Source organism: Harpia harpyja, chromosome 11 (genome assembly GCF_026419915.1).
Source record: "Harpia harpyja isolate bHarHar1 chromosome 11, bHarHar1 primary haplotype, whole genome shotgun sequence".
In the NCBI taxonomy this organism is placed as follows: domain Eukaryota; kingdom Metazoa; phylum Chordata; class Aves; order Accipitriformes; family Accipitridae; genus Harpia; species Harpia harpyja.
The window spans coordinates 2814656-2828899 of NC_068950.1; the positions used below are offsets into that span (position 1 = coordinate 2814656).

Below are 14244 nucleotides of genomic sequence, written 5' to 3' on the forward strand. Positions count from 1 at the left end.
CACAAATAATTGTTAACTAGTGGTAATGTGTATTAACAGATAATGCAGAATAAAGGGAGCGAGTGGACTTTATAGCTACTACCATTAGCATTAGTGGGAAGGGAAGGACAAGGGGCTACTACCAGTGTTACTGATTTCTAGCATTTGGTGTTAATTCTTGAAGAAAGACATTGCTAAGACTTTTCAGTTAATTTACCATGTTTGAAGGAATGAAAAAGTATGATCCATTAAGTCCACCTGCTGCTTCAAAGACACAAACAAGAAGCTATTAGTTGTTTGGCTAAATACTGTAACAGGAGTCTTTGTCGTGCACACAGGAGACAGGTGAGTAAGAGCCTTAAGTAGCCAGACTGAAGATTTGATGAAATGCTTCTATTATGATACTTTGCAGCCTGTGGAACAGGGAAGCTGGTTACTTGATCCTCTGCTATACCTGAACCTCATTGTTGCAGCTTTTAATAACTGAATATCCAGACCTCCTATAAAGGTGCCTTTAAGGAAAGAATGATGGGACAAGAATCAGCATTCAGAGCCAGAAATGGGCAACAAGCAAACCATTTTCACTCCAGAGCAGCTGGATGCATATCAGGTATAAAACAAACTAAAGGGCTGTTCGGACAGAACATTGAATAATGGCGAGGGCTTTTTTAAAACAATCTCTTCTTAAAATTATTAAGTAGGACTACTAAATTACAGCAAAGATTTTAGTAACATGGTTTGATTCTTACATCAAGAAGAAGGGTTATAAAATACTCCTAATTATATGCCAAAAAGAAAAAGCTTTCATGCTTGGCCACATATATTACAGTATGACTTCATTCAAGTCACTGTACCAATGCATGCTGAAAACTGTCATTACATGTTCTATCTTTTCTTCTTTCATAGGACTGCACATTCTTTACAAGGAAAGAAATTCTGAGGTGAGTCTTGTATATGCATTTTGTGGGTAAAGGGCAGAGACTGCTATAAAGGCAGGTTACATATAGGGTGAGGTATTTTAAAAATAATTTTTGAAGGGATTTACACAAATTTAAAGCGATACCTTTGGACAATTTGAGCATTTTTGTTGCTTTTTTTTATGTACAAACCCTATGTTATCGATCCTAAATTGAGCCAGAATTCTAAATTTTGTATTAAGGTAACAGACTCTCTTTATTTATCAGAAATAAATTTAACAAGTTATATTTTAGTGCATACTTTGCCAGTGATATCCATGTTCCTCTCACCTTGTTTTGTGACAGATACTTCAAAGTATACTGATACTCTTTGGAATACTTTGCCTGGTTTATGAAAACCTTAACGATTGTGTCAAATTTTCTTCACATTTTCTTCACATCTTCTTGTACATAATTATACTAATACTCTAAGGTGCATTTTCCCCAAAGCCTTCATGTGCCTCATTGAACACTGCATTTAGTCTCCGGCCAAAGGATCTGATGGAGGCAGGTTCGGTATTCTGTTCATGTGGGACTGAGAGTCTTCACTGAAAACCTGAACTTGTTCTCCTCTTGTTAAAAATACTTACCCAGATAGTAACGTACATAATATTGAAGTTACATTTCCCATTCCTGACCATTGGGTGTACTAACAGAAAGGGAAGTGTTCAGTTTCTGCATCTCTCAAGATAGCATCACACATGATTTGCTAATTTCTCTGAAGGGCAGAGCACAAGTGACAATTTTGTACAGGGCATGTCCCTCTTTAGAACCTTGATATCTGTGTGTGAATTCTATACAGGATAAAATACGAATGGTTCTGTAATAATTGAAATCTAAATCTCTCTCCTTTCCACATAGTAAATAGAGGCCAGAACCATAATCGTGTCATGACTAAGACATTTATTATTGATAAGGATCCCTTTTAAAATTCTGTCCTATTGTTTTGTTGATAACAGCTGTAAATGGGATCCTTACTCTAGCACAAGACCTGAAGCAAATAGCATGCTGAAAAAGTGGTGAATATATTCAAATTATTATGCACATTTTCTGTCTCTTGAACCCGAGTTCTGTGGAAAAAAACAGAAGATACTTGGGGTGGATAAAAACCTGCTAGAGTTGGTCCCAGATCTCTCTCCCTGCCCATGGCTTTAGGCATTCAGTGTTTCATTCTGACATTTAAACTGGATCTTTCATGCTCCAGTTTAAGCCCATTATTTTTTGTCACATTCATTGTGGATTTGGAAAACAGATCCCTTTTGCCTTGCCACAAGTTTTTGTGTGTTTGGAAGCTGATTAGGTGGACCTTCGGACTGAAGGTCTTCTGCCTTGTTATCATAAACACATAAATCATAACTACACTACGTGCCTGAACACCATTGCTGGCAATGTAGAAGTAAATCTGAAACTTTGTAAAGATCAGTTTTCAGATACATGGTATCTGTGTATATTGTGTAGTGGTTTGGCTGCCTGACGTGTGTAAGCATTTTCACCTAGTTGTTCTGTAAGCATGAAGGCTTTGTTTTCACCAGTTACACTGTGTTGTTCTTTTTAATACTGTCTCTTCCACCAACAACTACAGAGTATATTAAATGTTAGTGACTGATATCATGCACCTGGTAAAGGATGAAAAATGTGAAGAATGATATGGAAAAGGCAAACACATGGTTCTCAGTGGTCTAAAAAACTTGTTCCCTAAACAAGCCTTTCTTTCTATTTCAGACTGTTTTACAGATACCGAGATCTAGCCCCACAGCTAGTTCCACTTGACTACACAGATAAACCAGACGTGACGCTTCCCTATGAACTCATTGGCAGCATGCCAGAGCTGAAGGTACAGAGCAAGGAACGCAACTAGAATTGAGTGACACATTTCAGTTTAATTTACCCTTTTTTAATAATTCATCCAGTACTAATTGCTGGGAGGCTGAAATACAAATAAATTTTGGCTGTTGAAGTCAAAAGTCTTTCTGGAAGCTTCTAGTGATTCCCTGAAAACACCCTGAAATTGCACAAAAGTTAAAGAAGGCTGCAGCTGTGTCTACCCGATATAACATTAGACAGGAGCACAATAGCAGAAAGGGGAGTATTTGCCAAAAAGGGGTTACAACAAAAATAGTCTCGCTCCAATTGTGTCTTATCTGCACTGAAATAAATGCTAGTAAAGATGACCTTCCCTTGCTCCTGTGTTCTGTTGCCCAGGACAATCCATTTCGTCAGCGGATAGCAGAGGTTTTCTCGGAGGATGGAGACGGCAATATGACTTTAGATGATTTTTTGGACATGTTTTCAGTGCTGAGTGAAATGGCTCCCAGAGACTTGAAAGCTTATTATGCTTTTAAAATTTATGGTGAGTGAGACATGCATAAAAAATAAACCTTGTGGAAATCCTGCAGCTTCATGTAGGGATGCAAAATAATCATTTTGTCACCACAATGATTTCTAGTTAGGTATGTTTCTAATGCAGCCTTTCTTTTCATTGCATTTGAATGTCCATTCTCTCTCCTAGAAACTTCTGGTCTTCTTTACCCTTTTGTCTCTTCTCTTATTTGTTTGGGATTAGGATTTACTATAAAATTTACAACCTGAAATTATCTGCAGTTTTCAAGAGCTGATAAAAATTTAAGAAATACTTCTGTCTGAGGGGCTGCTTGGAAAAGTGCAGCACAAGGGATTTGGCTGCCCATAAATCTGTAGTGTGGTTTTGGTAGGGGGAGGTGGGAGGCAGGGAAGCACACTTCTAGCATTTTTCTCCAAGGACAAATTTAAAGGTTCATTGTGGGTTGGGTTTTTGGGGGTTTTTGTTGTTTTTTTTTTTTACAGTACCATTTTCAGTTACTTCCTCTATGATCAGCTAAAGTCAAACAATGTATCAAACAAAATCTTCTTTTGCGATGTAAACTGTACGTGATTCAGCAAAGATGTTAAAAAAAGTGAACCCCCATCAAAACTGAACAGCCCATTCTCTTCCTTTAACTTCATACTATTTCTTGCATTTGGTTCAGTAGTAGTGATTTGCCAGAATGATTTAATTATGGCTAGGCTATGTTTAGCCATTCAACTATTTACAATTGTTAGCCTTATGCATAAAAGGAGAAATTATTCCAGGATTTTTATTTTGTTATTGAATTTTTATACAAGCAAAGACAGATAACTTCATTTCCAATTTGAAAGTTCTATTTACATAAATACATTATGGCCTGGGAACCAAACCCTTCCTATTAGGTCTTGGCAGTCAACCATATAAAATGCTGACTTTTGTAACTTTGAATTAATTTTGTTTCCTTTGACAGATTTTAACAATGATGATTACATATGCAAATCAGATCTAGAGAAAACTGTTAACAAATTAACCCGAAATGAACTTACCCCAGAAGAAGTTAGCCTTGTATGTGAAAAGGTGATTTATGAAGCTGATGTGGACAACGATGGCAAGCTGTCTTTGGAAGACTTTCAGCATATGATAATACGAGCTCCAGATTTCCTCAGGTAATATTTGCTTTTAATTTCTAACACAAAATTGCTCTTAGTTTTTTTGTCAGAAGTCTCTGAAGTATGTGTTTTACGTCTCCTCAGCCATTACAGATCACCACTCTTCCCTGACAGTTTCTAGTACAGCTGCCCACCACAAAGACTGGGAAAACAGAAGCTTGGAAAAGTGTGGAGGCTTCTTGACTTGCTTTTTGAACCTTTGATGTACTTTTTACATGACAAAAAGTCCTGGTAATTTAAAAAGTTAATATTAGCACTTAGGGTCCATTGATAGGTATATGAGATTAACTCACTCAATGCCTAACATAGTCTTAATGTGGTTTCTGATGCATGTCTTACACAAAGCAGCACTCCAAATCTTGTGTTTATTTTATGTACTTATTCTTTGCAAGTGCTTTGCAAAATAAAGTTTCCCATTTATTATACAGTCCTAGGATTAAGTGTAGTGAATCCCTTTGAATAGCGTGATACGTAAGTGATCATTACTTCCTCTTTCTAATAGCACATTTCACATTCGAATCTGAATCTAGTGAAACATGCAGATGGAACTGCTTCTTGAACATTCAACAACTACTACTTCACCTGAGATTACCACCCATGAGAGAGCAGAATGAGAGGAGCAAAGACGACAATTTCTGGTAACTTAACCAGTCAGAGAACTCTTGTCTCTTGTTTACCTCCTTAAAGGAAGAATTCATTAAGCCCTTCATCAAGATTTCCCTGTAACTTAACAAAATGTCTATTCTGTCCCCTCTGCTAGAGTAAATCTGGCCTAGACAGTGTGATGGGAAATATTTTTTTAAAGTTCAGACACCACCAGGTACTAAAGGAACTTGTATCAAATTATAGCTTTAAAAAAAATTCCTAAGCAAATGCCTTAACCAGTAAAAAAAACCTTGAAAATAGTTTCAAAAACATTATGGTTCATCGAAATTGTGTAAGCAACTCCTCTGATCAGCTACAGTCTTAACAGACGGTCCAGTGAATCAATTTGCTGAAGTACTCTCCCAGAGTGTCACAGACATCCATTATGGGTTCTGAGAAGAATATAGAGGAGAGCTCTCTATTTCAGAATTTATAATGATAAGTCAACATACTTTAAAGGACAAAAGAGGCTACCCCAGGTTCCTGTCCCTCTTTTCTCTTCTTAGAAATATCCTATTTTCCACACACGAATCTATATGCATGAATGATGAACAGGACTGACAAACTAAGTTTGTAAAATTCTCTTTTCATAAGAAGTTTATTTATGCAGTGCTCAGGGTCCTGTACAACAGAGTAAAAACATACATACTGTAATAAACAACAGTTTTGTTTTTAATACAAACATGAAAATCAATGAGAAGTGTTTAAGAAAGCAGTTGTAATGTGGGAAGGGTGGCAGCCAAAAGTGGTCATTCTAAAAACACAATTTACAGTTGTTTTTAAAAATATTGGGATGCATTAAGTTCCCTTCAAAACAAAGTCATAGGCCCAACTCGTGCTCAACGCAGAGCATATGATTCCTGCAGAAAGGGTAGAGAGACCAGCCCGCTAAACTTGTACTACCTACAGAAACAAAAACTCCCAATGATCGGTGAAAGAGATGGGTCAAAGAATAAGGCAGCCTGAAATAATCAGACCGCACATTACCATTAACGTTCGACTGAACAGATCATTATTTAATCTATAAATGAAGACAGAAGTCAGTCATCATTCTTTCCCAACCACTATGAACTTCTAGTACAAATGGAGACCATCCTCTATGCAGCTGTTTGTCCATTTCCTCTCCAGCATAAACACCAGCCATTTCAAGTTCAAGAGAACAAGAAATCACGGTAGCTTTTGAGCATGATCATCAGACAAAGACACCGCCACAACAATAAAACCCTTAACAATTGTCAGTGAGATGATTAGCATCTCACCTGAAAGGAGAGACCAAATAATTTTCAGCAGCAGTAAAGAGACTTACAATAATCCATAGGATTTATAAATCTGAGGCTGAACGTCTGATGCTGGCATAAGGCTCGGATGTCAAGGAACATTAGATGTGCCTATCAGCATAGGACCTAGACAACCTAAGTGTTGAAACGGTGAAGTGTTAAAACAGCAGTTCCACCATTTATTGACAGATGAGCTACTGACAGGTCTACACCTGAAGGGGTGAAGACTCTCTGATATATTGCAACCAGCCTCAAAAATAAGGTCAACCACAGAATTCCATGATACTCGTTAAAGTAAGGGAATTTGAGAACATGCTCAAAAATGGGTTAGTTTCTCTACAAACCAAGTGTTAATCGTTTACCTGAAATTTTAGTGGCATTTAGACACTGAGAATGTGTAGTAAGCACATAGTTAGTTTTTTGGATCTACTTAAATTCCTCAGTTTTACAAATTTTGTATCCAATTTCAGTTTTTTTCCTCCTTAGTTAAAGAAAGCTTAGATATAAATACATTACTGTATGTATGTATTAACGCAGTACCTCTTTTGATCATTGTGTTTTCCATATCATTCATCCTTAAAAAGTACAGTAATTTAATTATGTGATGGAAACATCAACTACATATTGTACTTCTCCAAGATTTGATGTCTGCATTTAGTGACACATAGCCAAGCATACATGCAACTGCAGTGTCTTTAACCTTTTGCTGTCCTACATTTCCATTTTAGGTTTCACATTGCTTACACCGATTTAATTTCTGTGTAAAGTCTGTATACCCTAGAAGTACAGTGATGACTGTAGTCACAGTAACTGTATGAAACTTCCTGAGATCAGACAATAATGTAGTTGTTCATTGAGTAAAACCAATCATTTCATAAAAGGAAATAATGCTATAAATTAGGTACATAAACATATGTGCAACAACCAGCATAAGTTTAAACAAAAGGTATTCACATACAAAGAGTTAGCTTTGAATGCAAAAGAGTAACTTAAGATTTAGAAAATGAGGAGTGAACAACACAATTCCATCCTTCAAGTTTTATCCACTTGTAAATTAGTATGGTTTGCTTTCTCATCTCAGGATGAATTATTGATTTAGACACTGTCGACAGGCAATGCCCAGTATCACAGTGGACAGCCTGTGATACCAACTTGGACTAACCACTTATTTTTCCAGTCACTTTGAAAAATAAGTCTGGCTATACCATCTGGCTGTATTAAAGTAGAAGGATGGATGCGAGACAATCCACATTTACTACTAAGCCAGAAACAAATCATTAACCAGATCAGTTTTGTGTAGGAAAACAACATTCAGACCATGCCTTAATCACCTCCCCAATTCTGCCTCAATTTCTTGAAGCATACACAAAGTCTTTCTTTAAAAGCATCCTTATCTCAAGATAGAAGCATTGCTTGTCCAATCTATAGCTCTGTATTAACTCCACTTCGAAGCATATACTGACTAGAAGGCTTTTCAGTAGCTTAACGTGGTTTTATCCTACAAATACACCTGCCTGTAATCCACTATGGTGCATGTTCACCAAGTCCTCATGCTAAAAAGCCACGAGTAAACAAAACAAACCCCCATCATAAGGTTCTGGTTAAAGGAAAGCTTTATGTATGATTTTAATCATGAACAGATCTCATTGTAATCTGCTAGCTATTAAAAAAAAAAAAAGTTGGTAGCATATAAAATGCATTTTTATAAACCAGTAACTTATACAGTAAAATTTCCTTTTTCCATTTTAGAAAAACAGGCAATACTCCTGTTGACCCCAATTGCATGCTGCAGATTTATAAAGTTTAATTATGAATCTGATAGATCTTTAATTACAGTAACACAAGTGCTACTCTGAGGCCAGAATATAATACCATAAACTTGAAGAAAACAAAACTGGTGAGTAAATTCATTAACTTTAAAATCAGCTTTAATTTTACCCTTAAGTGCAGTTGTCAATGTAAACAAAGCATGTTAACAATTCCAGTGAGTTGCAGGACACAGCTGATATGTTCATTTGAGTTAAATACACCGTAATTCCAATCACTTGACAGCAGACTTTGAAGTAGATGGCTCTTACTGGCTCCTTTTGTCAGTCTAATTAAGAGTCAGGCTTACAGCCTCTGAACTAAAAGCAATTAGCTACCTAGGAGCTTTATGTGGCTGTTATATATTTTATACATCGGAATGTAATAGACTGTGTTTATAGGAATAAATACATAGAATATTTCCACTGAGGACTAAACATCATTTGCATTGATGAACGCTATTAACAGGTCTGTTGCTGCTTGAAATCTGAAATGATCAATACACAGCAGCAAGGCAGGTCTCAGTTTAAAAAAGTCTGTTTTCAGAAAGTGTTCGTATGTGCAACATTTATTTGCATATGTGAGCAAGTGTGCATGAGAACACACAACTGGAAGCAGTGCAATACATTTTCTCGTCACAATTAAAACCAGCTACTACATCACGACAGATCTGGAGTCATTCTCAACTGGAGAACAAAACACCGCCCATTGTAATGTTACAGATTTTGAGGGAGTGTCCCTACCTGAACCACAGTCTGTTTCTCTAAGAACAGACAACAGATCATTTGCATGGGACTCACTGTAGCTATCATCTCCTGTTAAACACGTCTAAACATCTGGAGTACTTAATTAAGCATGGTCAAGTCTAACATGGATAAAGTACTTCCTGATGGCAAGGATCCATTATATTTACAGCACACTTTGGTTTTTTTAAAAAAATAGAGATTCCTTTGAGGAGGATTTTTTTTTTTTTTTTTTGCAAAACTTCAATTGTACTTGTGGATTGTCTACAATAATGCAACTGAGTAAGTAACAGGCAGATAAAGGATTTTCTCTGGAGTAGCAAAGAGGTGGAGATGCAGAAAGCTTCCTTCTACCTTCTGAAAAGGTATAAGCCTGTCCTGCTTACGTAAGTGCATTTACTTGATGTTTTGATGCGATTGTTCCATATGCATCTATAGACATGGATATGCACATGTATCATGTACACATACCTGTACTTTATTAACGTTGGCATTTCAGTTTCTTATTTTGATCATAACTTAATCTTTCTAATTTGGATGCATTACATATATGAACAAAAAGATTGAAGCCTGTCAGCAAAGGTGCTATATCACAGGTCATGTTTGATCTGTACTCCCTCTGCTAGACAATACGCACGCCCAGTGGCAATCTGACAAAAATAAACTTGTTTCATCTCCAAAATTGAAGAGTCAGACAATTACTAAAATAAACGATTTCTTATTCAGATGGTCACAAAGTGACAAGGTATGTTGAAAATGCTAAGTCCACAGACAGAGGAAATCTCACTCAGAACAGGCACAGTCCAGTTCAGCTGAGCAGATGCTCAGATTAAGGCCGTGTCCCTCACAGAAGAACACATCGGAAAAAGCTGCTTTTCTTTTGCTGGTCTGGTGTGATTTTGACTCCCTGGTTGCTGCCTTGCGGGCTATTGCCTTCCTGAAGATGCAAAGAATATTCAGTTACTTATTTATACTTAACCGCTTCTAGCATCCATACTTCATCTATTCATTTTGTTGAATCAAGCCTGCCATACACAAAAAACCATTGCTAAAACGAACAGGAGTCTTGACTCATTTATCTGAGCCTTACATCAGCTGCTACAAGAAGTCGGAGAACTGCATCTGCTACTTTTGGCTTTGACTAACATGCACCGCGCCTATTCGTCTTCTTTCTATAAACTCAAAGACAGCCGAGATTAAAAAAAAAATTTATAGGACATGTTTGGCTCTTCCTGAAACACTTAGGAATCGTCAGCAAGACCCAAAATATCACAGCTCTGTCAGCACACGCCTGGTCACATGAAGGTGGAATGCTCAGTGAAAGTAGAAGGAATCCTTGTTAACTTCATTTTGTAAGGAACAAACCAACATTGATACACATTTATTTGTTCTGCAAAAGGTAACCCAACCGCTTCTCAGGATGCTTTTGCAGAAGTTATCAAAAAAATTAGTTCTTTACCTATTTTTAAACATACTAGTTTCAAGACTACCCTGAAGTATGAAGCGGGCCTCCTATATGACTAATTTTTCAGACCACAAGAGCAAGAAATATCATTAAACTGCTCTACCACTGGCCTGACTCGCAATAAAATAAATAAAGATAATTTTATTTAGGTAACCTCAACCATTGCAGCTAATTCCTGAAATGCAGAGACAATTTTTATACAACAAGGCCAGAGAGTAGCTTGACAAAACTAAAAATAAATTTCTATAACCCCCATGAAAGAGACGACAAAGTATTTTTTATACACTGTGAAGCAGTACTTGCTATTTGGCTTTTGGTTGTGGGTTTGTTTTTTTTCTTCCTTATTTAAATACAGCGTGGACCAAGTAAAGGTTACTCACCAACTTCTTGTCCATTTTTGCTTTGATGTCTCTTGCAAGAGTGAAAAATGCCTGCAACAAGTAAACCAGTTAAGTGTTAATATATTCTAACACTTTTGTTTAGCGATAAGCTGCCTTCCCGAGTTTCTACATGTACTGAACTCCTGAAGAACAGCAAGTTTTCAGGTTCCCCCCGCCCCCCTCCAGGTTTTAACGCTCCTTTTCTAACCCCACTACCCCATTTCTGAGCCTGAAAACCACCACGGCACAACCTGGGCTTACGTAGAGGGAAAACGTCACCCTTTGTCAATCACATTACTGAATGCAAAGGCCTAAGCCCAGTTTTTCAGTGTGCCGCCCTGCCACAGTTTGCTCTAACACCCTTGTGCTACGCTCTAAGCACCCACTTCAATTTAAATAAATCGGCATAACGTTGGTTAGACAACGCCTTCATGGAATGCATGGATATGTACTTAACCCATCCGCAGTATCTAACAACGGAGTTTTGCACCCAGCCAGGACGGGCGAGTGTTCTCATTGCTTGTTTGCACAAATAAGTCAATACATATAAGAGAACGGTTATAGTACTTACATTCTCTATGTTTATATTTGCTTTTGCACTGGTCTCCATGAATTTAATTCCAAAACTTGCAGCAAGCTGAACAAAAGCAGGTTTCATGTTAGTTGGATAATTGCGGGAACAGCTCTAAATATAACCAACTGCGCAGGATCTGCCCCTTCTGGCATGATTCATAGCAACTTGGGGATTTACTCAAGCAGAACAATTTGCACAAATCAGGAACTAAATCTCATTCCTATTAGTATCTCTTCTTGCTGGGCTTTTTTCTGCTCTTTCACACTCTGCACACATCTTCATCTGCTCCTTTATTTTTTTTCATGCATGGGTATCCGGTCAGTCTCGTAACATCTGCAGTGTGTAGAAGCACCTTCCCTGACTAAGTAACATCCGACGCCAGAAAAGACAATCCTGTCTACCTTGTCTCAGTGGCTTTCAGCCAAAGAGAGGTGTTTCTTAAATGTCAAACTCTAGCATGCTTTTTCTTCCTTTTCCTAAGAAAAAAATCCAGCTCGTTGCTTTGCACCTAATACATCCTGACCAGCTAATCAACAAGAATTCTTAACAACGACTCATCTTTTAATCAGAGTGGGGAAATGTCCTGCAACTACAGCTTGGGAAACGTTCAATAGTTCCGCTTAGGAACACCACCGAGGTACCAAGGAGGCATACAGACCGTAACGAATGCAGGTTTTACGCTCTGAAAAGTCTAAGTTGAAATACGTTAAAGCTACGGCACTTACCTTCTCCCCTTGCTCTCTAGAAACTTGTCTTTTGTCATTTGCATCACATTTGTTCCCAAGGATCATTTTTTCAACATCTGGAGAGGCGTGCTAAGATAGAAACAGATCAAAGAAAGGACTTTGGCTTGGGTCTTTTTAAACAAATATTGTCAAAAAGATGAGGCACGCATCAAGGACTTAACATGGAGTGCCAAGCATCTTCCGCATATTTACGGGCTCTCCCAAGCCCCTCATCGCAGCAGCCCGGCGCGTGTCCTGCGTAACGACAGCTCTCAGATCACTTGTCGTGGCAGGAAAACATCAACTTTTTGGTCCCCTCATGGCTGGAAGGGCTACAGTCCCCCTGGCTGGCTCTCGTGCGCCAGCACAACGGGCTACTGTTAACCAAGGCGTTCCAGAAGGTATTCCTGGTTTTCATTCAATTTATTTTCCAAGCACCCTTCAGCACATGAATCCAAAAGAAAGGTAACGCTTCTGAAGCAATTAAGTTTCAACTACTTTTGGAGGTAGAAATTGCATCTTTTATTATTCAGTAAGTAAATAGAGAAATTACCTCTTCAATATTCCTGACCCAGTTCCGAATGTTTTCAAAAGATTTTTCATTGGTGATGTCATAGACTAACATAATGCCCTAAAGATTAAGAAGGAGATAATTTCAGCTAGCGTCAGTTTAAGCAAGAGTTAAAGACTTGTCCACAGCAGAAAGGAACAACTTAACAAAGACTATTTTTAAACCAGTTGGTTCACACTTCCACACAACACTGAATCGCAGTTTGTGCCTGGCTAGATAAGGTGTGCGGGACGTGTATTTATAGAGCGAGTCACGTAGGGAAGCTGCCCCTACGAGCTCCCACGTCGTCCCAGCACAGCTCCAGCACCACCTGAAACAGGAGCGCTGCTGTAAACATTTAGCTGGGCAGAGTTTACGTGCCGGAAGACATCGGCACTCGTGCGCGTTCCACATTAAACCCAGCCGATCTGTGACAGCTGTATTGCCCGCGTTAGGTTTAGCATCACCCGCATGGCTCCTACCATTGCTCCCCTGTAGTAGGCGGTTGTGATGGTCCGAAATCGCTCCTGCCCGGCAGTGTCCCTGGAACAGAGAGAACACGGGGGCTCACGCAAACCACCGACGGCAACACGCTCAAGTCAGAGCCACCGAAAGGTTTAATGAATTTGAAGCAGTCTTTAGGTGCGCTAGAACTATCTTTTAGTTTCTAAGATGTCGTAAACCGCTGAAGGGCACAACTAGGGTAAAGTCTTCACGATAACATCACCGCCCCGCACCGTGTGGACACCCAGCGATTGGACGTTAACTTCAGAAGAAAAGTCTTACCATATCTGTAGTTTAATTCTCTTGCCATCTAGCTCTATAGTTCTAATTTTAAAATCAATACCTGAAAAGAGAAGCAACTAAATTACTCTCGGTTCCTGCCGAAAGACCAAATTCTCATTTCTTCCCCCCGCCCCGATTTCGCCGCTCACATTTGCACGCTCAGGAGGAGCGCCAGCAGAGCGTCCTCCCCTTCAGCGAACGAAAAGAGCCGCCCAGTTCGCAAAGGCGGCTCACGTCCCGCCGCGCAGCCGAGAGCGGCCGGAGCCGAGACCGAGCTCCAGCCCCGAGCCCTGCAGGACAGCCCAGCCGAGCCGAGCCGAGCCGAGCCGAGCCGAGCCGAGGCGGCGGCAGGGCCGGGCTGCGGCCCCCCCACCCCGAGCCTCAGAGCCACCGGCGAACCCGCCCCCTCCGCTCCCTCGGCCCGAGCCGGCCGCCATCAAACTCCTCCGGGCAGAACGAGCCGTTTCCAGGCCCCGAACCGGAGCCGCCGGCCGTGCCGGGCGGGACCCCCGGCCGGTGCGGTCAACGTGGTCCCGGCCGCCCCCTTCCCCTCACCGATGGTGGAGATGAAGGTGGCGTTGAAGGCGTCCTCGGAGAAGCGGAAGAGCGCGCACGTCTTCCCCACGCCCGAGTCGCCGATGAGCAGCAGCTTGAAGAGATAGTCGTACGTCTTCGCCATGTTCGCGGGCACCGCCCCTCCCCGCCGCGCCCGCCGCCCATCACCGCCCGCCGCGCGCTTATTGGCCGAGCCCGGCAGGAAGGGCGCGGAGGCGGCGCTTCATTGGCGGGCGGCCTTCGCCCGCTGGGGTAAGCGGCGGCGCGGTTGGCGGCTGGCTCCGCTCCGCCCGCCCGAGCGTCACTTCCTG

The 14244-nt window shown here is 40.2% G+C and overlaps 2 protein-coding genes across 5 annotated transcripts; one reads left to right on the forward strand and one right to left on the reverse strand.

The window, feature by feature from the left end:
- The first annotated feature begins 182 nt into the window (after positions 1-182).
- Positions 183-5069, forward strand: CIB3 (calcium and integrin binding family member 3). 3 transcript variants are annotated; one of them, XM_052801338.1, is made up of 6 exons: positions 183-589; positions 886-920; positions 2658-2769; positions 3138-3285; positions 4229-4424; positions 4958-5069. In XM_052801338.1, exons 1-6 carry the CDS (start codon positions 539-541, stop codon positions 5067-5069), a joined length of 654 nt encoding a protein of 217 aa, XP_052657298.1. In that variant the 5' UTR covers positions 183-538. The 3 variants fall into 3 exon arrangements, with proteins under 3 accessions (XP_052657298.1, XP_052657300.1, XP_052657299.1); XM_052801340.1 differs by having other exon boundaries at positions 219-589; positions 4930-5067; XM_052801339.1 differs by lacking the exon at positions 4958-5069 and adding an exon at positions 4512-4616 and having other exon boundaries at positions 219-589.
- A 264-nt stretch (positions 5070-5333) lies between these two features.
- On the reverse strand, positions 5334-14090 carry RAB8A (RAB8A, member RAS oncogene family). 2 transcript variants are annotated; one of them, XM_052801342.1, is made up of 8 exons: positions 13934-14090; positions 13379-13439; positions 13075-13135; positions 12596-12673; positions 12043-12132; positions 11315-11380; positions 10744-10794; positions 5334-5464 (listed from the first exon to the last, which is right to left on the reverse strand). In XM_052801342.1, exons 1-8 carry the CDS (start codon positions 14055-14057, stop codon positions 5456-5458), a joined length of 540 nt encoding a protein of 179 aa, XP_052657302.1. In that variant the 5' UTR covers positions 14058-14090; the 3' UTR covers positions 5334-5455. The 2 variants fall into 2 exon arrangements, with proteins under 2 accessions (XP_052657302.1, XP_052657301.1); XM_052801341.1 differs by lacking the exon at positions 5334-5464 and adding an exon at positions 5652-9835.
- Positions 14091-14244: the final 154 nt, after the last annotated feature.